The sequence below is a fragment of the Bombyx mori genome, chromosome 6 (genome assembly GCF_030269925.1).
Source record: "Bombyx mori chromosome 6, ASM3026992v2".
NCBI classification, from domain to species: domain Eukaryota; kingdom Metazoa; phylum Arthropoda; class Insecta; order Lepidoptera; family Bombycidae; genus Bombyx; species Bombyx mori.
Window position 1 is genome coordinate 7162783 of NC_085112.1, and position 25129 is coordinate 7187911.

A 25129-nucleotide genomic window follows, 5' to 3' on the forward strand; every position below is an offset into this window, starting at 1 on the left:
GTAAACTTAGCCTGCACAGCCAAATCTTCTGCGTAGTCTTTTCTGACTTAAAACGCAAAACTTTTTGTGAGGATTTCTGAAAACTGGTGGTATGAATTTTTACATAAACAGCTTATATATTTAAATACTAAATGAATCTCAGTAAAGTGGCTTGAATTTGTTTAGAGCTCAACTGATTTTTTGGGGAAAGCTATAAATTTTTTTACTATGTGAACTTTCACAAATACACAAATAGTTAATAAGCCTTAAATAAGAGTATACGTTAAAAAATAAGTACTAAGTTGACGATATAGAATAATTTACACAATTTCACATAATTATTTACATAATTTAATTTATATAATTATTTACATAATTTAACTTAAACTTGAGATATCAGAATAAAATTTTATTTATATTCTATGACACTGCTGCCCTTCTACTTAACAATCTAACCTTTATGGCAGAAAACAAACTGGATCGAGAACGCATGCTACCAATACGTTTGGGTTAAGAAGATATTTGTTTGGAAATATTGGTGGGTAGTCTACGGAATTTGAAGTTCATTGGAATAGAATAAGGAGTAGCTACGTACGTAACTTTTTACAATTTAGAGTTTTTCAACCAATCTATTTTTTCGGTTTTGGTTTGGTTTGGTTTGTTGTGTAAATACATGTTAAACTTTTTGCATACAATTTCTACAACGTCTGTTGTCTGTCATATTAAATGTAATGTCATCACGAATAACAAAGAAAATAAAATGACTTTATATCTACACTATAGAGTACTTTAATAGAACAAAAGTAAAGATTGTAATCATTACATTTTAGTTGAATCCTAATAATAAGGACATTATTTTCAAGACGTTCAATATTTCAGTTAAAAATAGAATGAATTTAGAAATTACTTCGCTACCATCACCGTTAAGAGTAATTGTTGTCAACCCTCTTGTGCCAGCGGCACAGTTAATTGCTGTCAAAATTTTATCTGGTACTGTGTTCGGAACCAATCAACTAATTGATCTTACTCTTTTGGTTTATTCAAATGAATTACAGATGGCTGAGGCTTTCATACTGGAGTTGGAAAATTGTGCTTTTTCTTGTGTGAATTCCATGCATACGTCATCCAATTTACCGAGGTATTCAATTTGTGTTAATGAATAACATTATTGTGGTGATTTGTTTTGTAAACCGTACCTTCTTACTTATTTCTCATGTAATTCCGGAACGAAGGTGTAGTTTGGTTTGCATGGGAAGAGATAAAACAACTAGCTGGACCGCAAGATACGGCCGTCTGCATGTGTTCGAGCCTGGGTTTGCGGTCTGGTTTCATAGAAATGCGGTCCGTATCCCGCGACTGAGTTTAACTTATATTAATTTACTTAAGGCACATTGGATGGAACTTCGTCTTTTAAAATAGTGCAAAATATTTAAAATTGGCTCCAAGAATTTGTTTCTCTCGTTCAATTGTGTTGAATTACGATCATTTTTGCTATAATAAGTAAGATTTTATGTTAAAGACTTATTTTTTAATTTACAGTATTACAGACGCAGACGTATTTTGTTTCATAACTAATTTTCCCAATCCAAATTGTATCGACTTTTACAACGTTATTACTGATGAAATGTTCGATTCATTTTACTTAATTATAAAAATTGCCAACAATTTATTTGGGCCTATATCGAACATCGCGGAAATTGTAAAAGAAAATGTAATAAACAAGAAAAATATTAAATCTGAGCAAAAGCCCATATTTATTGCTGACGGCTTGGTAGCGATAGACATTCTAAAGTCTTTGTCAACAAATGTGCCGTATGATGTATTTTTTTGTCCGACACCTTTGACGTCTATAGGTAAAAATATCCTAGGAGAATATTTAAAGGTAAGCATATTAATTTAAGTTTTACCTACCTATGTTTAAGGCTATTTCTTCGTTGTTGATAATCAATCTTTTTTTTTTCGGGCCGGGTCCGAATCTCCTACGAGGTCCCCGCGCCTAGGGGGCGCGCGGGGTATCAACGATCTGCAGGTGTCCGGGGTCAAAACCCGGTCAGCGTCTCCTCCCGGTGACCATCACGGACCAGACGCTGACCGGGACTGCCTCCTTATAGGGGCTGGAGCTGGACAGACGCCCTCCTCCGACCCCCGGCTCGGCGGCAGCGGCACGGCGCCGAGAGGGAAGAAGAGCTCTCCCTCTCCCGTTCCGCCGCCTCCTTCTGGTGGACTCGCAGAAGTCGAGCATCGTAGCCACAACGGTCGGAAGCGACAAGTCCGGTCCTATTTTTGCAACGAGTACACGGTGCTGCTCCGCGAAAGCAGGGCAGTACGCGAGCGTGTGCTGCGCCTTGTCCTCGTTGCAGCTACTGCAGTGGTGGCACTTCGGCATCGGCTCCGTCCGGGCGACGAGGTGCAGGTAGCGATCGAAACAGCCGTGTCCCGTGAGCACCTGCGTCGCTCGGAAGGTGAGACGTCCTCGGTTAATCAATCATCTTGCTTTATATTTCACATCGTTCTTGGCTTAGTATGACTATTTATTGTCTAACTGTATTTAGTCGAGGATCGCCCTAAAACGGTTATTTAAGAATACAATAGAGACTTTGAAGTTTATATCCATCTCTTATATGGGTTTCGGTGAACACTAAACACATAGTACCATTAGTACGTAAGTATCGCCTATACATATAGAAAAATAAAAAAAATGACCCATGAAACAGAAAAAAAAGGAATTGGGGGACGAAATCTAAAGGCAAAATGTCAGATGTGGCTCAAATTTCTTTGATGAAGGCCTTCAACTAACACGCGCTGAGAAAATTATGTTAGGATTTATTAGTATGTATTATGTAGATAGATGAATTAATACACCGGGTCGTACATTAAATGACGATCAGCTGATAATGAAGTAAAGGTATGGACAATAATCATGGGTTCATGGAAAAGGTTTCCGACGTGTTGTGGTCTCTTAGTTCCTGGACTCAGATTAACTAAATAAAAAAAAATAGAAATTTAATGATAATACGGCATTTTAGGATTTTTATGAACAGGGCATTAGCCCTGAATGAATTATCATTCTCAGGCTGTCGTCAGACAGATATGGGTACTATATAAATCATGTTAACAATGCATTTCGGTCTAAGGTTGAAACCGATGAAATCAACGACTTGCTTGTATGGGCTGCAAACGACAGTGTGTTTCATGTGGAAGTAGAGAAACCATTAGTTATACAAGACACAATTAGCGGTGATAACTGCGACTGGAATTTGGTTGGAAAAGATGTATTAAGAAAAACAAATTTAGACCATACACAATTTAATGAGTCTTGGTTGAAGAAAGATTTTATAGAAAAGGTATTGCAAGTTTTTTCTTACCTTTTTTCCTACCTATTCGCTGGGGTAGCCTAAGGATCTAGCTATGATAGCTACGCGCGGACGGGTAAGTGAGCTCACGGGCACAATCTGTATATTTGCTAACACTTAGGTCTAGTACTTCGCATGCAGATCAGAATCGCAGATCCGGCAAGAAGCTGAGTAGGTTGATTCGATCCAATAAGGACATGTTAGTGCTATACTCGTATAAATATATAAATTTTTTAATTGCAGTTAGTCATTTTATGTATTATACCAAGAAATTTATTTGATTTTTTAATTTAAACTATGAAACTACTAAAAATTACTACTACTGCGCTGGCGCTATGATCCCGATGGGGGTCTTGGCCCCGGACAATAAACGTTGCTATTCATCCCGGCGCAACGCAACGACTTGCCAGTCCGACACTTGGACCTCACGTAAATTTCCTTCCACAGCGTCAGACCAGCAGTTCTTGGGCCTCCCTACGGGGGGGCGTCCCTCCGGTATACCCGTGTACACCCGTTTTACAGCCCGATCTTGCTCCATACGCGCTACGTGCCCGAGCCATCAGAGCCTCCGTGCCTTCATCTCCCCCAGATTATTTGGCTCATCAAAAAGCCTCTCCACGTCCTTGTTTTTCCGGATGTGCTATCCGGATCTTTCTCAGTATCTTTCGCTCCGTCACGAGAAGTTTTGTCTCTTCTTTTTGTGTAAGCGTCCATGCTTCGCATCCATACAATAAGATCGGTCTGACTATAGTCTTGTATATCCGAACCTTAGTACGCCTGCTTAGTAACTTCGAAGAGAGGACCGGATGCAGGGCTGCACTGCATTGTAGGGTATTTTGTACACGTATTTCGATCTCGTCTTCCTTGTCATTGGTGTCTTTTACAATGCAGCCAACGAACTGGAATTTGGCCACCCCTTTGTATCTCGTATTTCCCACAACTAAGTCTTCTCGCTTCCGTCTTATGTTTTTGTGTCGACAAATGTGAAGATACTCTGTCTTGTCGTGGCTCACACGAAGGCCAATCCAAGAGGCTTCTTGTTGGAAGCAGTTGAATGCGTCTATAACGTGCTGCTTTCTTTCTCCTAGTAGAACAAGCTCATCGGCATACCCTATCACCTTATGCTGTCCATTAAGCCACACTCCGCCATTATATGTGTTCACTTTCCGTATGACGTGTTCAAGTGCTTGGTTGAACAGCATTGGTGACAGAGCGTCCCCTTGCCTGAGTCCAGTCACAACGTCAAACTCATCAGTAAGAGTAGCGCCAACTCGTATCGTCATTATATTTTCCCTAGTACCAACCTCCACCATTCTCATAGGTTTCTGTGGGATTTTAAAGTAGGTGAGGATTCTATATAAAGTCTGTCTATCTATGCTGTAGACCTTAGCAAAATCTACAAAGACCGAATGAATATTTTTAGTAATAATGTAAATTTGCGAACTTCACACTTACTAAAAATTAAACATCTAAAATTGTTATTGCATAAAACAAATTCTCTTAAAGATGGAGTCGTTTGCGTCACGGAATCCCTACGGATGCATATATAAGGCTTCTCAAATTTCCAAAACTTTGCAAGACATTTGGGCGTCACGTTCTACAGAATGTGAATTGAAATCTTATTGCAGCATGGGAGTCATTAGCGATGAATCACTGGGGACAATAAAAGGTTATTATTGAAATAGAGAATGTTAACTTTTTCGGCAGGTTTTTCTTTTTAATATTCTGATGTGGACAGACAAGAACGTTGCTTAGTTTTAAGCGGTTATCGAAGTCAGTAAAATGTGATTGCTACCGTTCGCTTTGAGACGTTTAATAGAAATCTGAATTGACTTCAATCGTACAAGACGAGGATCACATTTTGAAGTCGTCGTGGTTTAAAGGATAAGTCGTCCGGTGCATTCGTGTTGAGCGATGCACCGGTGTTCGAATCTCAGACGGGTACCAATTTTTCTCATGAAATACGTACTCAACAAATGTTTACGATTGACTTCCGCGGTGAAGGAATAACATCGTGTAATAAAAATCAAACCCGCAAAAATTATAATTTGCGTAATTACTGGTGGTAGGACCTCTTGTGAGTCCGCGCGGGTGGGTACCACCAACCTGCCTATTTCTGCCGTGAAGCAGTAATGCGCTTCGGTTTGAAGGTTGGCGCAGCCGTTGTAACTATACTTGAGACCTTAGAACTTACATCTTAAGGTGGGTGGCGCATTTACGTTGTAGATGTCTATGGACTCCAGTAACCACTTAACAACAGGTGGGCTGTAAGTCTACTAATCTAAGCAATAAAAAATAAAATAAAATAAAACATTTTTCAAGCTGGAGCGCATGACGATTTTTCTGCCGAAACGGGCAGAACTGTGTCACCAAGAGGCTTCATACCTTAGGACAGCTAGGTTGTAAAATAAGCAGCTGTGTCTGCTCTAAGAGGATTTTTTTGAAATATAGATTTTTTTTGTAAACGGATGTGTAAAAGATTTTTTCTCGTTCAGGCCATCCCTATGTACTTCCGTTAATTTTTTCTGGAGATCATTGGTGTGTAAATGAAAGGTTTAAGGAGAACACTCATCTCAAAATGGAAATTAAGAGGATTAATAAAGTGGCCCAAGAGCAGCACGAAAAAGTGAGTTTATTTTACATTAAATAAAAGATGAGTAGATTTTAAGATTCATGTAATTACTTTGTTAGAATAAATATTATGAAGTGCATAAGATGGACTTACAGCCCATTAGTATTAAGTGGTTACGAGTTTATCACAATGTGAATGTTACATGTATGGTGATGGTATGGTGATGGTAACATTCTCTCATATCTCAATATGAATTGAGATATGAGTTCGTGGTTCCAATTGCATTGGGGAAAAGCTTGCTTTAAGCAGGTATGCTGAATACAGTATTGTTAGCAATTTTCTGGTTAAGCGACTAACGAAACCCATAATTTTTTCATAAACTTTCTTCCAATTTCAAACCATTCTTTCTAAACCATTCCTTCCATAAACCCTCATTTATACGATGAAGGATATGTCACTATCCACCTTAAAATGAGGTCGAGGTCAGGTTAGTTTTGAATGAAGATAACATATACCATTTCTATTTAGGAAGTTTGTTTGTTTTTATTTTTGTCGTGTCAAACTAAGTATATTTTTATAAGTTATGTTTATCACTAACCATCTCATCTGTCTGTAACCATTAAACCATTAAACAAATTAATTTAAAATTATTCTTCAAGTATTGATAAGATACTATTATGTAAAGTGTTTAATACGTTAAATTTTGAAGGATGTACATATTTGTTAAGAAAACATTTGATGTTTTCCTAACTTACTTTAATATGAAATTAAGAACACTTAAAGAAGTGCTTTTAAATGTGGTATTGCAATCATTTTATGTTTTATTAAATTGCCTTTGTGGGTGACCAGACGAACCAGCTCACGGGCCACGTGTTGTTAAGTGCCTACCGGAGCCCACAGACCTTACAACGCGAATGACGCCACCCGTGTTGAAACTTGAGGTTGAACCGTTGCGTTTATCTACAGTGCGTTTCTAGAGATCTTTTCTGCCACGTACCATTCGGTTCTGGAATGAACTTCCATTCCTTGCGAATAGTATTCAGTGGTAGGCAGCGGTTTGGCTGTGCTCCTGGCATTGCTGATGTCCATAATCGTCCATCTGCCTAAACGGGCAATAAATAAAAAATGGGTTGTGTAGCACTTGATTCTTCCGAAGCCTATGACTGCTTTGGCCCGGAAACACAACGGTTGTAACTACCCGCGAAGGCATTTAAATATGACTAAACCCTGATAAAACTGTAATATTTGTCTTTTAATTCAAGATTAAAAGGTAGAATCGCTTTGCTTTTCTTAAGGATACTTCGATTTATACCTAATTGTTTCAGCTAATTACTTACTGCAAACATTTTTTACAAGAGAATGTGCTAAATCAAGCTTTTATACCGAATGACGAAAGCTCGGCCAGTATCACGATTGATCGGCTCAGTAGGTTTAGTGAATGACCTTCAAGATTTATCTATAATATGTTTTTTTAAATCTTTGAGTTTATTCGATTTGATTTAATTTTGAAAATAAATTGGCCTGAAGCTTTAATTTTTATTGATCTATGTAAGTTAATTTTATAGTATATAATTAAAATTTTGTTTCAATCTGGGTATCAGAAATTAGTAAATAAGGTGCTATTTCCGTGAGATCTGGTGACCACTCAATACCCAGTGAGTGCTGACCTCGTCTACTCGCCTAGTACAATAATAAAAAAAATATGTTTCACATAATAATATATCTTTATATATATTATTTTTGTTTTTTTTTATTGCCCTTGTAGGCAGACGAGCATATAGCCTACCTGATGGTGAGTGGTTACCGTCGCCCATGGACTTCAGCAATGCCAGGGGCAGAGCCAAGCCGCTGCCTACCGCTTAATACTCTCCCCAAGCCTCGTTTGAAGAAGGGAAGCCTATACCAATTTTTTTTTTGTACGATTGTTTGTCACTAAACTTCTTCTAAGCTGCTGAAGGGGTGTTGTTTAAATTTGTGTATATTTTAGTGGGTCCCTGTGTATTTTTCATTTACAAATACATCCTTACTGTCAGGGCATTTTATGAGCCTGCACTGGTAGATACCACCCTACCTATGTCTGCCGTGAAGCAGTGATGCATTTCGGTTTGAACGACGGGACAATCGTTGTACTATAAAGCTGAGATTTAGATTTAGAACTTAAGTCTTAGGTTATTTAGTGTTAAGGTGGGTGGCAACATATACGTTCTTGTTGTCTATGGGCTCCGGTGATTATTTAACACAAGGGGGCCGTGAGCTGGTCCACCGATTTAAGCAATAAAAATATAAAAAACATCCGATCAGTGGACACTATTATTGGGTTCTAGATATTTGCTTTTATTGTAGAACTGGACATGCCATATTTTCATATAACATAAATTTTTTTATTGCTTAGAAGGGTGGACGAGCTCACAGCCCACCTGGTGTTAAGTGGTTACTGGAGCCCATAGACATCTACGACGTCAATGCGCCACCCACCTTGAGATATAAGTTCTAAGGTCTCAAGTATAGTTACAACGGCTGCCCCACTCTTCAAACCGAAACGCATTACTACTTCACGGCAGAAATAGGCGGGGCTACCTACCCGCGCGGACTCACAAGAGGTCCTACCACCAGTAAAATATATCAGTATAAATATATTGCTTATATAGAATTTACACGAAGATAGCCGGAATCCTAGTAGGATAAAGCGAACTTGTATCGTGTGGTATTATGTGATGTTTTAATGAATTACGTCCACCATAATTTGATTGAACGATTTCACAGATGTACATCTACATTTAAAAACACAAAAGTAAATTTGTAGACTTTAATATATTTTGAAGTATCTATTCATATTTAATAAAGGCCTGTAATAAAATCATGCAATGTTTTTCGTGGTGGTTGAGAAATTTTTACAATTATGATTCAATTATCATTTCTATCATGAAAAAAAATAACAATTTTCTGAAGCTTTCATCTCCTTTAATGTTTTTACGGAAAGCGAAACCAGATATGCACAATATTTCCTTAGATGAAACGGACAATCTCGCCGAGCTTATTGGCCTGCGCGCAGATAAATAAAGCGTCTGGCCTCCGTAATGGAAATTACATACCCCCGAGGTCGGAAATCAAATTGACAGAAGAGGTTAAACAAACGATGCGGTCAGGGAACCCAAGCCGTAGTCCGTCGAATATTAATCGCTTGGTAAATGCTCTTTTATTTGTGTTTTCTCTTGCTCGGCTCCTGTGGCTAGAATGAGCGACAAACTTAATCTTCTCCGATCTTGTGTCGTGTTTATTAGTCTGCTATTGCGGTAACTTACAATTCTCTGAATAATATATTCATAATTTGTAAAACTTCATGCTTTATCTTTACAAGTTTCATCGTCTTTACGATGTGCAAAAAACGAATGTGATTACCGAATTTACTCCAACCTTGTTTGGCAATTCGAAGTCATAACTAATTAGTTGAGTTGATGAGACACATTAAAATTAAAGCTAGCTTTAATTATGCCAACTTGGTAATTAGACAAAAATGAAAAAAAAAAAACATTCTTAGCGGCTTTCCTCGGTGGCAAAAAGGAACAGCGAGTGTCTATTGCTTGATTGTCCCTTACCTGTATTTAGTCAATCCATATTCCTTCTTATTCTTTTAGTGATACATTTTAACAGAAGTCATCGATCAATAAGGCGACTTGAACCCTGATAGTATCATTGATCGAACCGTAATAAAAAAAAATTAATATTTTTAAAAAGGCAAGCCAAATAAAGTAAATCCTAGCTTGCTCCCTGACTAACACCCAACTCAATTTTTTGCACCTATGTAGCCGTGCTTACCGTACGTAAGATAAAATGAGTATTATGTGTATAATCTCTAATAGCCGTATACCTATAATTTTGACAACGTAGTCTTACATTTCAAATCTTCGTTATGCAGACGACATCACTTTAGTCACGTCAGGTGTTAGCCAGATGGAAGAGCTACTCGGTAGAGTGGAACGCGTCAGTCTTGATTTCGGACTTAAAATTAACCGCAACAAAACAAGTGTCATGATTGTCGATCGTGCTAATAATAACTCGCCAGAGGTCACAAAAATTGCGAACTGCGATGTCGTACAGTCATACATTTACTTAGGTGCACTGATATCGAACACTGGCGGGTGCGTTGATGAAATCAAGCGGCGTATGGCTGTTTCGAGGTCAGCCATGGACAGGCTGAAGAAAATATGGGGGAATCGAAATATCACTAAAGCTACTAAAATCAGACTTGTAAGCGCTGGTCTTCCCCATTTTTCTTTATGCTGCTGAGACCTGCACATTGAGAGAAAGTGAGAAAAAGAGGATAGATGCTCTCGAAGTGTGGTGCTGAAGAAGAATGTTGCAAATATCGTGGACAGAGTTCAGAACGAATCAGTCAATTCTACAGGAACTCGGCATCAAGCAGCGACTATCCTCCATCGTTCAGGGTCGCATTCTCACTTTCTTCGGGCATGTGTCGCGGCGAGGTGACGACTCAGTTGAGCGCCTTGTGGTGCAGGGCATGATAGAGGGTACAAGACCGCGCGGCAGATCACCGTTACGATGGACCGACCAAATAAAGGCAGCTTTGAACGGTCCCGTTAACGAGTGCACAAGAAGGGCCGCGGTACGCGAGGAATGGCGACGTCTGGTGAAGCGCACCACCAACCGAAGTGATGACCACGACCACTCTGCCAAGAGTGCATACGACTGAGAAGAAGAAGAAGTCTTACATTAATAAATTAAACACTCTGATTTTATATTTGTCAATTTGACAAAACTGGCACCTACCCCCACTGAATCGAGACAGAAAATGTAATCGCTAAATTATAATTTATTTTAATTGAAAACTGGACAAATCATAATCATGTCACTGATTTGATGATAAACTCGCATATATTTTTTTTATGAAAACACGTAAATGGTAATCCAAAGTAAGAGCCATTTCAAGCAGAGTATTCCGAAGCGCTTCGGGAATCCGAATCAAACTCGTCTCATTAGCCAGTAAAGGAAAACTTGGATTAGTTGACCAACTTGAAGTAGGTTGTGAATTGCGCGGGTGCGTTCGGCACGACGACAGACTGCATATAGAACAAGTTTTCTTGCTTAACGAAACCGAATTAACTGAAGATAGAGGACTCTTATATTATTCTTACAAAAATGATTTTGATTATCTAGAACAGAATTTAAGTCAAGTCAAGAATTCTTTTTTGGGTTAGTTTTGGTTTGATTATCGGGTAGCATTGTTGGCCAATTAGTCATAAGGAATTGAGTTAAGTAATAGGAGCGCATCAGCTTACACAAGTAGTCAAAATTAAATACCTCTGCAATGTTTAAAGGGGACCTGTAACGTGAGACCCGAAGTAGATTTAGAGTTGCTGTGACTACATTTGGGAAACTCTTTGACAAAGTATTTTTCGGTCTCACCTTTCCTTTAGCGAGGGCATTAAAGGCGATCGGTCAGCTGAAACTTCTGTACTCCTTGTAAATATAATGCTAAAAAAGTACCCTTGTTAACGCCTTTGCCGTGGCTGCGTGTCGTCTATGATCTATATTAAGCTAAAAATTTTATGAGGGAATAATCCCCGCTTCTTTACCTAGGTACCTACTTCATTCAATTTAAAACAAGTTTCATTTAAATATAATCTGTCTCTTAAAATTTTTATGAGGGAATAATCCCCGCTTCTTTACATATGTACCTACTTTATTTAATTTATCAAAAATACAAAACTAAACATATCTAAACAAATTATTGTACAAATACAAAATAAAGTCTCGTAACAGAAAACAACGAGAATTCATTGTATCATCAGATACAACCCTAACGCATATATTGGATTTCTCATTGGCTTATCTCAAGTGCATCCGTAACATGCACGTAATACCATCTTGAAAATAATTATAAAAAAATATTTGACGCCGTGGATGAAATTACTTACTTGATGAAATTTCTAAGGAAAAGTATTGGAAGCGATAAAAATAAAGGTGTTTTAGTCTACGGAAAGGATATTAACTGCAACATTTATCTAGAGAAGGCGACCACCGCAGCTCGTGGAAATAACGATTTCTACAAGTAATGAGTCGAAAACACTATACTTTATGAACAAACACTAGTCGTAGTGGTTGACGCGAGCTTAAGTTTTGGTGAGCTTTAATAATTATTAACTCATTCAAACTAAAAATATCAGTACCTATAGGAAAATTTCCTTAAAATGAAGCATTACTTCTTTATTTTGTGTCGAATATACTGATTTATATTATATGTACTGTTTGATTATTGAAGTCTAAATAAATTAATGTTTGTAGTTGGTGCTTGGTGAGCCCGAACAGTTAGATACCACTGCCCTGCTTAAATATACCGCAACGCAGTCACGCGTTTCAAAATTGGTGTTGAGATTTGCTATACGAGTATGATGTTTTCGAAATTTGATGCCAATTAAAAACAAAAAAACTAACGATAAATTGTTTTAATTTGAATCTTTGGCGGATCGACCTTCCTTGCCTAATTTCTAGAGATTGAGTCAAATGACCCACTCCTGTACCGGAACCTTAATGCTGCTCAAGGGAAATGTTCCGGGTATTGTAGTGTTCTTTCAAAATGTTTAGTATTACAAATACACTTTTTTACATTCGAATATATATATACAACAAACACAATATGTGGGAAATAAATTGCCGTGAATTTTAACTAGCCATACAAGATATATTTTAGGTGAGAATAAATTATTTTATTATTTTAGATATTCGTTCTGAAAACAGTCTTACACGTTATGCTTATTTTTTTTTAATTGATACATAAAATTCAGCATCAATCGATGAGGTTCGCCGTAGATTCAACTATGTGAAGTAATTGCTTAGGGTCTTTGGATAAAATACTTTGATCACTGCAAAACAGTAACTGTATACGATTTAGTAATAATTTTGCTGAAGACATAACTCTAGAACGTATAGATGGTACGAAAATAAAAAGAAATACCAAAATGCAATTTCTTCAATTCTCCGAAAAGACAAGAAATTAATTATTTCCGACTTATTTTCAATCCGATAATGTGTTGTAAACCTTCGGTCTGGTAAAAAACAGGTCCATTAGGTTCCGATGGAATCCTTGAAAGCTTTTCCCACGGTCATTATTAATTACAAGAACGGATCAACGCTGATCGGAGTTTGAACTTCGTAGCCCATAGGCCATAGATCGTTCCTTAGGTGAAAATAGAACGTGTCAATCAGCTGGTAGAGTTGACATTGCTATCGAATTAGTACTTTATCACTCACTTGAGCGGTAGTGCTTTTTGTTGTTATTGAACATTAAAAATATGAAGGGTTTGGCTGTTGTCTACTTTTTGCTACTAAATTATTAAAAAGAGTGTAGTATCAACCAGTAATAGTAGAACGGAGCAGGGAGAGATGGCGGGACATCGTGAGACGCATCAAGTCTGCCCCTGCCAACACTAAATGACGATCACGACCACTCTGTCAAGAGTGACACGATTGAGAAGAAGGTACCGGTATCCTGTTTATTTGAGCCGTGAAGCATTCATTGAAAGATATGGTAGCCGTTAAATAATACAATTGATACTTCGACCTCATGTCTCAAGGCGGCTAGCGGCATTCACTTTGAGATGATTATGCTGTCTGAATTAAGAAACAAAGTAATTCTTTTTGAACACTTGAACTCGGAATCCGTAGAAGCTCAGTTAATTTGGTATACCCTAGGGATCTTCTAACATGTCCGAATTGAAAAAAAAAGGTTTTCAACTTGAAATAAAGGGCTCCAAAAACAAATTAATATCGTATATCCTACAGGTTCGCCTGTCACAGAAATTTAAACAATAACATGTATTATTATAATATTTTTGAGACTTTACTTAAAAATGACAAAACCGAATATTTTATTGTGGTAACACAAAATGAGCATTTTTGAATCGAATACCAAGTCTAGATGGTAAAATGTACCTGCTTTTTTATTCTAATTTTAAATATGAATGCCTATTAAAACTACCTACTTATTATTCATATAAGGTTTAATGTTGTAATATCATTCTAATCCTATAACATAAAGTGGGTTCCAGGGCAGAGGTAGCGGGTCGAAAAATTTGTTTAAAAATTCAATACCGTCTATAAGAAACTCGTTCTGAGAACGCAACGGCCTGCGAACATTCCCATTTTCCTTTAATAACATGGGAGAAATTGCTCGATTAGTGCAAAAGGGGGATACCTTTGCGAGTCTTCGATTGCAATACGTAGACCGAAACGAGATTTGAGTAAAACGATATTTTTAAAGCCGACTGAATGTTTTTTTAAATTATATTAATAATATTTTTGATGTAGATTATTACTCATGTTATTATTAAGAAAACAACATACCTACTCTACTGCGCTAAGCTTCTCCAAAGCAGATTCAAAGTAATGTTAATAAAAACGTAAATATTTTGAATCAGAAAGACTATTCTTAAATTCAAATGTACAAATTGACCTAGCTATTTGATTCTAAGACGAACGAGACCTTCAAATCTTGCCTTTTAAAAAAAGCGGAAGAATTTACCGGATTAAAAGCATTCAATTTAAATATCCCAGACCTTTGTCCAGTGAGTTTCTGTAGGCAACCGGCCGTGAAATTTCATTTAATCGCTAGAGAGAAGTGCGTCTCGGCTAATGCAGATTGCGAGCTTCGCCCTCCGAGACCGGTTAATTTATGGTCCAACAAATTTTTACTTTTTCGACTGCTCAATCGTCATTTCTATAAGTTAATAGTAATTGTACATATGACGTGTTAAGCGTATTCAGGAATACTCATTTCAAAATTAAGTTTTAAATTTATGATATTTCTGAGTGGCTTAATTTTGAAAAACAACCTTATTTGTATTCGTCGTCATTATAATCTATAGATTTGATTAGCAAAATTACGTTATAGCTGTTTAGTTTATAATCCATAGATAATTATAATCCATAAATAGTGTTAATTTTAGGGTTCATAATTTAATGCCAATATTATTTTGGATGCGCTAGTTCTCAGCGTACATACTTAGACATGTAAACATATACATAATTTACTTTAAATTTGCTTGATGTATTACTTAAGTGTGGCTTAAATAACAATTCAGTTGGGGAAGTTATTGCATTTTGATATTACGCCTTCATATGTTAGTTTATGTACTTTCACTGTCAGTAATGGTTTTGTTGAAGATTACTTGCTCGAATAAGAAACAACTTGATTAATGTACTTTTATACTAGAGACACTTATTTTATTCATTATAAAAAAGCCAGAATGAAAAGAATTCCAATATTTTGAAAGTTAAAAAGATTTCAAACCATAAATCATTCACGAATACTAGTGCCTTTCGAATCCTCACAATAGTAAGACACGTCATGAACATTACCTTTAAAGAATATATAACTCAAGGATAAGTGGCACGTAGCTTTTGACAATAAAAACATGACTTTGTGTTGTATCCCAGTGGAACTGGCGACCTTTTCTTGTTGACATCTTTATCGAACGATTTTCGAGATGCGAAGGCGTGGAAAAGTTAAATAAATCCAAAGCGAACATTAGATAACGGAATGGCTTTTGTAATGTCTTCGGGATGCCGTAAACGCAACCGATGTGCCATAGATCTGTCGCAAACATATTATTATGGGAGTTAAAATTTTTAGGTTCTCTACGCCCTTTAAAAAATTTTTAATTTTTAAATAATAAAACTGATGTGATATATATGATCCAGTAGAACTGTGCTGCTTTCTCATGAATTTTTATCTTGGAAGACGGATTATTGTTAATCATTGTTGCGTGTTCGAAAACTTTAAATTTGAATACATACATACCTACTGCTCTATACTGGTGGTAGGACCTCTTGTGAGTCCGCACGGGTGGGTACCACTACCCTGCCTATTTCTGCCGTGAAGTAGTAATGCGTTTCGGTTTGAAGGGTGGGGCAGCCGTTGTAACTATACTTGAGACCTGAGAACTTATATCTCAAGGTGGATGGCGCATTTACGTCGTAAATGTCTATGGGTTTCAGTAACCAGTTAACACCAGGTGGGCTGTGAGCTCGTTCACCCAACTAGCAATAAAAATAAAAAAAACTTAAGTTAACGTAAATTACGACAAAAATCAATAATGATATCATAAAATCATTATAATTCTTTGAACAACATAATATTTACATAATATTTGTCATTTTCCATTGAATTTAAATTGAATCCGATAATTTTAATAGGTCATGTGCTAGCGCGTGGCTTCGACCGACTGCAATGCACTCGAGGGCACACAATGATGGAATGCAGCCATAAAACAGAACGTTCAGTCCGGCTCGGACAAATCACAGGCATGTAATTCATGTATCTATCTACCTACACGCATCACGCGACATCCGAAACTCATGGTTTCATTTTCAGCATACAGTGAAAAAAGACAATTAGGTACTATACATTCGTTGCGTGCCAGTCTTTTTTATTTAATGTTTACAATAAATATATTATGTGTATTTTTTTATAGATAGCACATGTCGGTACGTTTAGGATTTAAAGGATTTTATGTCAAGGTATTTTGATAAAAGAGTAAATAAGGCTTAGTAGGTTTATGAGTCTATAAGCCTCTCATGAATGTAATTAAAACAAATGAAAATCTAATTTTTTTAATACGTTAAATTTTAATATTATATGACGGATAGATGTTGGTTCCATGGTGTTTTTAAATTGATGACCTCACATTTCTGACGCTATTCTCTATCATTATCATGGCTTTTTTCCCCCTTCTATTAGCTGGTAGCCTAAGAGGCAATTCCAGCTACGTCCGGACGGGTAGGTGAGCTCACGGGCTCAACCCGAGAGAATTTGCAAACACTAGCGCTAGCAAAAGCAGTGCTTCTCAGAATCTACCACCGGATCGGAATAGCGACCCTCTGAGAAGATCCGGCGAGAAACTCAGTGGACTGTGTCTGTGGGTTAGTTCGCTCATCGAGCTCTTCGTCGTAATCGAAGAGTTCAACGAGGACGGTGACCGGTACTTGAGAGGCCTAAAAGCACCGAGAGTGAATCCGGGGGATCCGAGAAGATATCTTTCGGGCGACAGTGGCTATGCGTTGCTCCGTCGCGGTCGGATAAGTAATTAGCGGCGGCCACGACAAGAGGGTAATCGTGCCGCGCTGCTTTTTCAAAGTAGCGTTCTGATGCTTCCTTAAGATACTTACGTATCTACACCACATTTAGATCGTCGTGCAGATCTACATTCCTCGCATATCACGGTGCTCCGACGGCTACCCTGCAGAAATTGTCATTGCCTTCCATGTGATAGTAATTAAGACTCACTTTTCCAATGAATTCCATTTATTACATTTCAGGTGTACAGCCGCTGTACTACAGCGATAACAACACAGACCTTCGCTCTGTTTGACTGCTCGGGGCAGAATTTTTGTCCGACAATAGACACTCGTATTTATAGTGGAAAGTGGGGGTAGCTTAGTCATGAATTCTCTTGAATACCATCTTAAACAGTTATTGACATACGTTTACAGTTAACTTTAACTATGTTAAGGGTCGATTCGACCAAACAAGAGTAAATCTTATTCTTAGAATAACTCGTCAGTTAATCGAGAGTAAATCAATTTTACGTTTTACTATCTACAATTCTAAGAATAGTGGGCCTATTCGGGAATTGTTACTATACCGCCGTTTCGCACGGAATAACGGAGCTATTCCTAGAATAAAGTAATGGCGTCAGTCAGTCCAACATCTGATTTCTGTCATTTCATAAATATTTATTCTGTTTTAATTTCAAGTCAACGCAATGCACTAAATTATTATTAATAGTCTGGCATTGTATAATGCAACGTTTATACGAAAAAAGATAAAACCACACGACAAAACTTGACAATTCCCTCAAACAAACAACAAATAAAAATAATACGTTTGACAGCTGGATATCTTTCACAACAGCTACTTTTTCACACTAAAATACGGCAAAATCGAGTTGACGATATGTATGCTCTTACACTATGCCGTTGAACAACAACATTTATTTGCCGGATTTTATTTTTGTTCACCATTCACTCTGCTATTCGCGTATTGTTATTCCTAGCGCAAGTATACGTGGAAAAACGACTATGGATTTACTCGAGATTAAAATCATGGAATAGGTTATTCCTCGTATAGTTACTCGAGTATAAATTTAAGTTTGGTCGAATCCACCCTTAGTTAACTAAATAGTGACGTTGCGCCGACATATATAATATATATTATATGATACTTGACATGTAAAATAGAGATAATATGTTAACAATTCTCAAACAAGTTTATAGTAGAAGGTTCAGCGACACGTTATCCAAATATTTTTTAAGATTTAGTTCGGCTTAAAGCGTTGGCGAATTTTCATTCGTTAAATCCCTTTTACGAAATTCCTTTAGGGGTCGGGATGAAAGAAATTACCACGAAACTTTAAGGGAAATTATCACGTAAAATAACCCGAGGGCGTTTGTGGTTCCTTATATTTTGATATTAATTTTAAAACTTTGAAGTTGTTTGCATATAATTAATGTAAATTACATCAAACAGGTACTTTTTTGTGTTTTCGTATATTTCAAATATCTTTAAGTTTTCGAGACCACTGACGATACTTGATTAAGTAAAAACACAAAATCAAACCCAAAACGTAGGTACTTGTGACCATGTTTGTCATTTGCAGCCTGTCGCTTTTCTGATTCATTCAATTTATTTACGCCACATTGTCATATCTTGCCCATCGAAATTTGTATAAAATTTATTTATTTATTTATTTATTTATACTTTATGCACAAAACAAAACTTGTACACAGGCGGACTTAATGCCATGGGCATTCTCTTCCAGTCGACCATAGGGTGGTGCAGAGATAATGCATGGTAGGTGCATTGACAAAAAAATAACAAACAACAACAACAAAACAAAAAAAAAGAACAAACTCAAAACAAAAATCTTCCTTAAAATAATATCTCAGTATTATAGAATTTACTTGATGAAGTTGATTTTACTATTTGATTAGCTTGAAATTTTTGGATTCTATACTTTGGGTCCCTTAGAGTAAAAGGAGAAGAACTAATAGAAATAAATAAATTGCGTTTTCTTTCAATATTACATTATATAACATTTCAAAATCATATACTTTTTTTTGGCAGGGGGCCGAGCATCATGCCACATAGGACAAATATAATCTTTAAATGTTTTTAGATGTGTGAACGAACTCACAGCTCACATTGTGCTAAGTGGTTACCGGAGTTCATAAACATTTGAAGGGTGGGGCAGCCGTTGTAACTATACCGAGACCTTAGAACTTATATCTCAAGGTGGGTGGCGCATTTACGTTGTAGATGACTATACGCTCCAGTAACCACATAACACCAGGAGGGCTGTGAGTTCGTCCACCCATCTAAGCAATAAAAAAAACATCATAAGGGTAATACTACTATCGACTTTTGGGTGGTTAAAAACCACTGGTGAATACACAGATATTCAATAAAAAATCCCCGTAGGAATTAGTAAAATTGAAGTAACTAAAGTAGACTTTATGGTGTTAATTCTGCGCCACGTGTTAAGAAGTAGCGATGTTTGTAAGCCCACATTGTACAAACCACTATCACTTTAAGCCATTTGGTTAAGTCTATTATCATCTGTATTAAAATAACGGCTACGTTTATTTAAAAGTATGATAGTATTTTCCACTCATTTTTAAAAAAATGAAAAACATAATGGAAAGTTAGATGTGAAAAGAAAAACAAATTCTTATGCGCTAGTCATGGAAAACCCGAATTTTTTTATAGGATTTGCCACTTTGCTTTACTATACATACACTGTTTTTTTAATGAAACTGTCGTTATGATGTTTTAAATGTATGATTTTTAAGTAAAATGTGGTCGATCACACGTAGCACGAAGTTCATCTAGTAGTTATTATATTAATGAAAAAAAACTAAGACTAAGAGATTAAGCAACATTTTCAAATATAACTGAATATTAGTAGAAGTTGATATGTATTACATTCATAGTGTAATTATTATATTTTAGCATAATAAGAACATTTGAGAATAAAAAATGGATCATAAAAAGTTGTAAAAGAGGATGTTCAGTTCTTTTTCTATAAATTGCTTTACCATATTATGCCTTCTATGCCTATTGTGAATTTAAAAAGCTGGTAACTTTTACTTATTGATATTGATTCAGTTCAGTAAACATAATGTTTATTTGGTAATGTTTTTTGAAGCAAAAAAGAATATTTAATCAGCATGCGAATTGATTTTTTTGGACTTGTAATTTTTATTTTATAAGTGTAGTGAGAACGGAGATTTAGCTTATCAAGTAGTCCACACTAGGCAGACGATGCAAATGCTAACTGAAACTGATTTACGACATCGGTGATGGTTTATTCAACGACGTGCGACAACGTTTATTAATTGCTACACGGTCGGTATGGTGTGCCAGTTGCAGACTACATGCTCACCCCATTTTAGTACTAGGTCATGTTTATGCACAAGTTCCGACCGTCAATCCGTATTTTTAATAACAATAGCTAATATACCAGTATCAATAAATCAAAGAAAACAGGACAACGAGATACTATAACGTTTTAATTCACAGCACATAGAGTACCAATTAACAATATGTACACTACAAGTCAGACATCCGTGTAATTAATTGAATAGCACCAAACATTAAAATGAGTTGATGATAAACATTAATTTGTCTGGATAATTGAATTTCTCTCTGCAAGCGAAATGTACTTCCCGCACGTTTTAATTTCATAGAGTACTCTCGATTTAAAAAAAAGGTTTGGCTAAAATTGAAATGTACATTTTGTATTATAAAATTTATTGGCTTTTATTTTATATTATTTTTATATATATTTATTGGTGTATAAAACACCTGTACGACCACTAGTTACAGAAAAGAAAACAAAGAGTCTACTATTTCTAACATTACGGCCATAAAAGTAATTTGATTAAATGTGAGTGAAATGAGCCGTGGAGGGAAATTGCATAGAGGGTCGTGGAAAGGTGTCGTTTGCCTTTGCTTGGATACCGATAAAGTCCGCTCATACGGTCGCTTCGATATCGCTTGACGTCAATTGACCGAAACCGGGTGATTGTATGCTTTTTTTGTAATGTATTCGTACAGTGTAATAAAAAATCCGCTTCTGCTAACTAAGTTTCTAAAAACATATATGAGTACATACGTGACGTTAGTTTATTATTATCTTAGGTAGACTTTTTTCGTTTTTCAATTCATATAGCAGTCTTTTTCATTTCTATGCGGACAAAAGATGTTCAAAATTTTTCTTCTAAAATAACACACATAATTAATATCTCTATATTTTCTAACTCTTAAAGCATAGAAAATAGCGAGAATATATTTTGAGGTAGTGAAGTGATTCCCGAGGGAAGTTTCATTAGAAGGTGATATTGCGTTACAATGTGCCGCTGAAGACAGCCGCTTGCCGTTACGAGCCAACGTGTTTTGACCCAATTAATATATCACCAAGGGACGGAGCGTTCGTACACGGCACTAATTTTGATTAATTGATACAAATTTGTAAAGATTTTATTGACAAATCATTGAGATACAATTTTTTTTTGTAAAAATATGTATATAAGCATCGAATTTAATACATTTTTATATGTTGTTCAATGTTTAAAGTGAGTATTGTGTGTATTAAGAACTCTAGAATCTATTGTTTTTATGACTTTTTTTTTTTTTTTTTTATTGGCCTTATAGGCAGATGCATACGGTCCACCTGATGATGAGTGGTTACCGTCGCCCATGGACTTCAGCAATGCCAGGAGCAGAGCCAAGCCGCTGCCTACCGCAAATCTATCTAAATCCTACCTATCTGCCTATCTAAAGTATTGGTAGCACTACCAGATAGGCATTCAGTACCTTAGATAAACAAAGTGCGCACGCCCGTGCGTGGGGTGAGTATATAAGTAATCCTATAATTACATCAGTGTAGAGGCTTCGTTTTCATTGGTCGTAAAGCTCGATGGTCGAACAACATCGGACCGGCTATTGCAGTATAAAGTGTTGGCTAATAGGGATTATACACTTTCCTATGCTAGATTTAACTTTGATATAGTCAAGCTTAACTAGCTTTTAGTACTAATTTTATTTATAGACTAATCACGTAATCACGTGTCTTCGACTTTTGCGTAGTGCAAAATCTGAGAGGGTAGATGTTTAAATGTCAATTTGTTAAATATACCGGGATTGCTTAAAAATTCATTCCTCGTTATTAAATGTTGTAAGTGTAAGTCTGGCAAATCCCGGTTTAGCGTTACTTTATTGTTGTGAAGAGATCAGCACGTGAAGGATGAAGGTGCGACGCCAACTTTAACGGAGATAAAACTTGTTTGTTAGTTTATGCCTCCGTATTAAGCAGAGTTTGCCGCAGCCGCTTAGCTTATCTGATCGTGGAATACTCAAGGACCTCGATCAGGGAGAAGCGTTAAAAATCTACTTTACTTTTTGACTCAAGATTTACGAAATCTTACCTGATAAAAGACACAAGTTTGGAACCAATTTCACGAGGTCTCACAAGATCATTGTATTTTATTCCGAGTTAATGGATATTAATTTTTGTTGAATCTTTTTCTTTTGGTGCAGTGTTGTATTTATTTTACTATGATGGGACAGAGAATAATAGTTTTTTCTGAGCTTATTCAATTGCCTCACTTTACATTACTTACATGTTTTATCGTGATGTTTAACTTTAGGTAAAAAATTGTAGGTAGAATAGACATATATGTACTTATATGATTTATAAAGTATTGGACACGGCTGTTGTTGTAAAACAAATCTTATCTTAAGCGCTAGATTCATTTTTTAAAGTAATTTAATATAATAAGTCTAAAAAATAAAAATACATCTTGATTAGGTTACATGAATACAATTGATTAACCGTATTCGTCGAACTCGGCAAAGAGTTCGACGTGCAACCTAACCTAAACATCAGCCCTCTGAGTTTCTCGCCGGATCTTCTCAATGGGTCGCGATTCCGATCCGGTAGTAGATTCGTTCGCGAAGCAGCTACCCTTGTGTTGTTAGGTCTCTTGGCTGAGCATCTGCTCGCCCACCTGTCCTGGTGAAATTGGAAAGGTCTCCGGGCCACCAGTAATCTCTCATTCATAAAAAAAGAACCCTTCAATTTCATAAATTTGAATATCAGTTCTATTTCGGTATAACCAGTGTCCATTGTAAAGTGTGAATAGAAATTTCGTGGTCGAGGTAAAATTAGCGAGTGTGTTTATATGGGTACGTCCATTGCAGTGTTTGGAGGGAGCTAGGACAAGCGGGTGACCGCAGTTTGCGTAGGCCGCATCGGCTGCATCCAACTGGTTTCCTGGCGGACTGACACAGGAAATTAATATAAATTCCTATCGCATAAACTCGGAACGGGCGCACTGTGCTTTCACGCAGACCGTGATGAGGCCTATTGTGCGAAAGTGATTGAATCGAACCGTACTTCCGCAATTTATTCACGTTAGTTTGAACCCAAATAATAATAATTATTATGTTTATGTACAGATATCCTATTAATTCGTTTGCAATTATCTATACTGACTAATTATTTCGTTACACTATCTTTAGAATCAAAAATTCTGTATGTTTTTTGAGGCCTCGAAAAATTAATATTATACTTTTGAAACATCAAACATTTTCAAGGATCAAACATTCCATCCACGTACTGAAGAAATTTAAAATTAACAAAGAAACTAATAAAGTGAATATAATTTTAAGAACAACCATCAGTAGTGTACGCAACAATTAATATATGTATTACATAAGATATTTATACCTACGGTGGAAGTTTTTTAGGTGACGTACCAACTTTGCTTGTATTTATATCTAATGTGAACTTAAGCAGTAAATGTTTTACTGCCTTTCGTAAACGTTTCACAACGGAATCTTGCGTACTTAAAGCAATACAGACTCACAAAAGAATTCAAATTGCTCCCACCTTCGAAATGACACAGATATTTTGTCGATTTTGTGGGGTGCCTTGTAACGACACCTTTATCGAAAATTTTACTATATGTGACTCAACCAGATACGCTATATCCGCACATTTGGGCTATAAGGTTTACTATGTTTTTTTTTTGGTCGGGTGTATTACTGAGTCCAGGAAAATTAAGGGAACTTTTTGTGTCAATTTTCCGACTTCCCTCCAACGAAGATAAGTGGTTCACCGAGGAGGCGTAGACTGTGTTTAACCTTTCACTTTGTTTGATCCAAAAGTACGAAAGTTTATCTACTCGAAAAGTGGATTAAAAAATCAGTAAAAGCCAAACTTTGACAAAACTTTAGCAGTGTTAAATACCCGTAGGATTTACCTAAACATTTCTTGGAGCGTTTATTTGCTTGTTTAACTTGGTCTTTTAATGTCTCGAGGTGTCGTATTTTAAAGTCTTTGTAATTGACTTCCCACGACGCTAACTTAGGCATGCTTAACTGGGTAACTTTCTACACCCCGGTAAATCGGGAGGGATTTTAAATGAACGAGTTATATTAAATGCCTATGTGTTTCAAAATGAAACTCTGGATGTATAATACTTTTCACTGTCATGAAAAACAAAAGTAAGCGTGGATTTTTTCATTAATCCTGGCCATCAAAAAAATTAAAACGTTAATCGCCCCACATTAGAGAGAGCAACGGGCGTCCGCCGCTCTAGACCATCAAAGTCGCTTATTGTTACGCCACGGCTCTGTAAAAAAGATTAGCACATTTGCCGTTAACGATCCCGAAAACAGGGCCACATCAGACAGCATCGGGCCGGCGAAATAAAACGGAATAGCAATAAAAGTAAATCGACGGGCCCGGTCGGAGGTCGTTCTACGTGCCGGATTAAATCAAACGTTATTCGTCTTAGCAAATTACGGTTCATGTTTTTGTACATTGCCGGGACTTGACGCACGGAAATGTAAACTGGCTGGGAAGTTCATTCCAATGCAATTTAGAAAATCCGGTCGAAGGAAATTCAGCCACGTTAGTGAGAGATTTAAATTTATTCACTCAAGCCTACAATTTGTGTATTACACAAATACTCTGGATATTATTATAATTTTTGTATAGTGTATTTTGTTTTACTGTACACAAATAAACTCAAACATACTTGGCAACATTAATGAGCCGTTGTACTTCTCAGAAGTTCGACCGGCTAAGGTTTATACGTTGCTCTTAAGTCCTCGTGAACAATATTAAAGCCGCGATAAACT

At 36.6% G+C, this 25129-nt stretch overlaps 1 protein-coding gene and 1 long non-coding RNA gene across 4 annotated transcripts; both read left to right on the forward strand.

Annotated features, from left to right (window-relative positions):
• Positions 1–451: 451 nt before the first annotated feature.
• Positions 452–16579, forward strand: LOC110385975 (malate dehydrogenase, cytoplasmic). Of its 3 annotated transcripts, XM_038011814.2 has the most exons (7): positions 452–570; positions 1035–1117; positions 1519–1861; positions 3114–3323; positions 4839–5001; positions 5828–5958; positions 7230–7437. In XM_038011814.2, the coding sequence occupies exons 2-7, from the start codon at positions 1035–1037 to the stop codon at positions 7344–7346; spliced, it is 1047 nt and encodes a 348-aa protein (XP_037867742.1). In that variant the 5' UTR covers positions 452–570; the 3' UTR covers positions 7347–7437. The 3 variants fall into 3 exon arrangements, with proteins under 3 accessions (XP_037867742.1, XP_037867741.1, XP_037867740.1); XM_038011813.2 differs by lacking the exons at positions 452–570; positions 7230–7437 and adding an exon at positions 16117–16579 and having other exon boundaries at positions 699–1117; XM_038011812.2 differs by lacking the exon at positions 452–570 and having other exon boundaries at positions 701–1117.
• Positions 7751–12363, forward strand: LOC134199003 (uncharacterized). The gene is made up of 2 exons (XR_009973318.1): positions 7751–12045; positions 12208–12363. It is a non-coding gene; the product is annotated as an uncharacterized LOC134199003 (long non-coding RNA).
• Positions 16580–25129: the final 8550 nt, after the last annotated feature.

Coding starts and splice junctions, on each gene's coding strand:
- LOC110385975 (XM_038011812.2), top strand. CDS start 870: ATGAATTTAGAAATTACTTCGCTACCATCACCGTTAAGAGTAATTGTT. Junction 5,002..5,827: donor ATCACTGGGGACAATAAAAG/GTTATTATTGAA, acceptor TTTCTCGTTCAG/GCCATCCCTATGTACTTCCG. Junction 5,959..7,229: donor CCCAAGAGCAGCACGAAAAA/GTGAGTTTATTT, acceptor TAATTGTTTCAG/CTAATTACTTACTGCAAACA.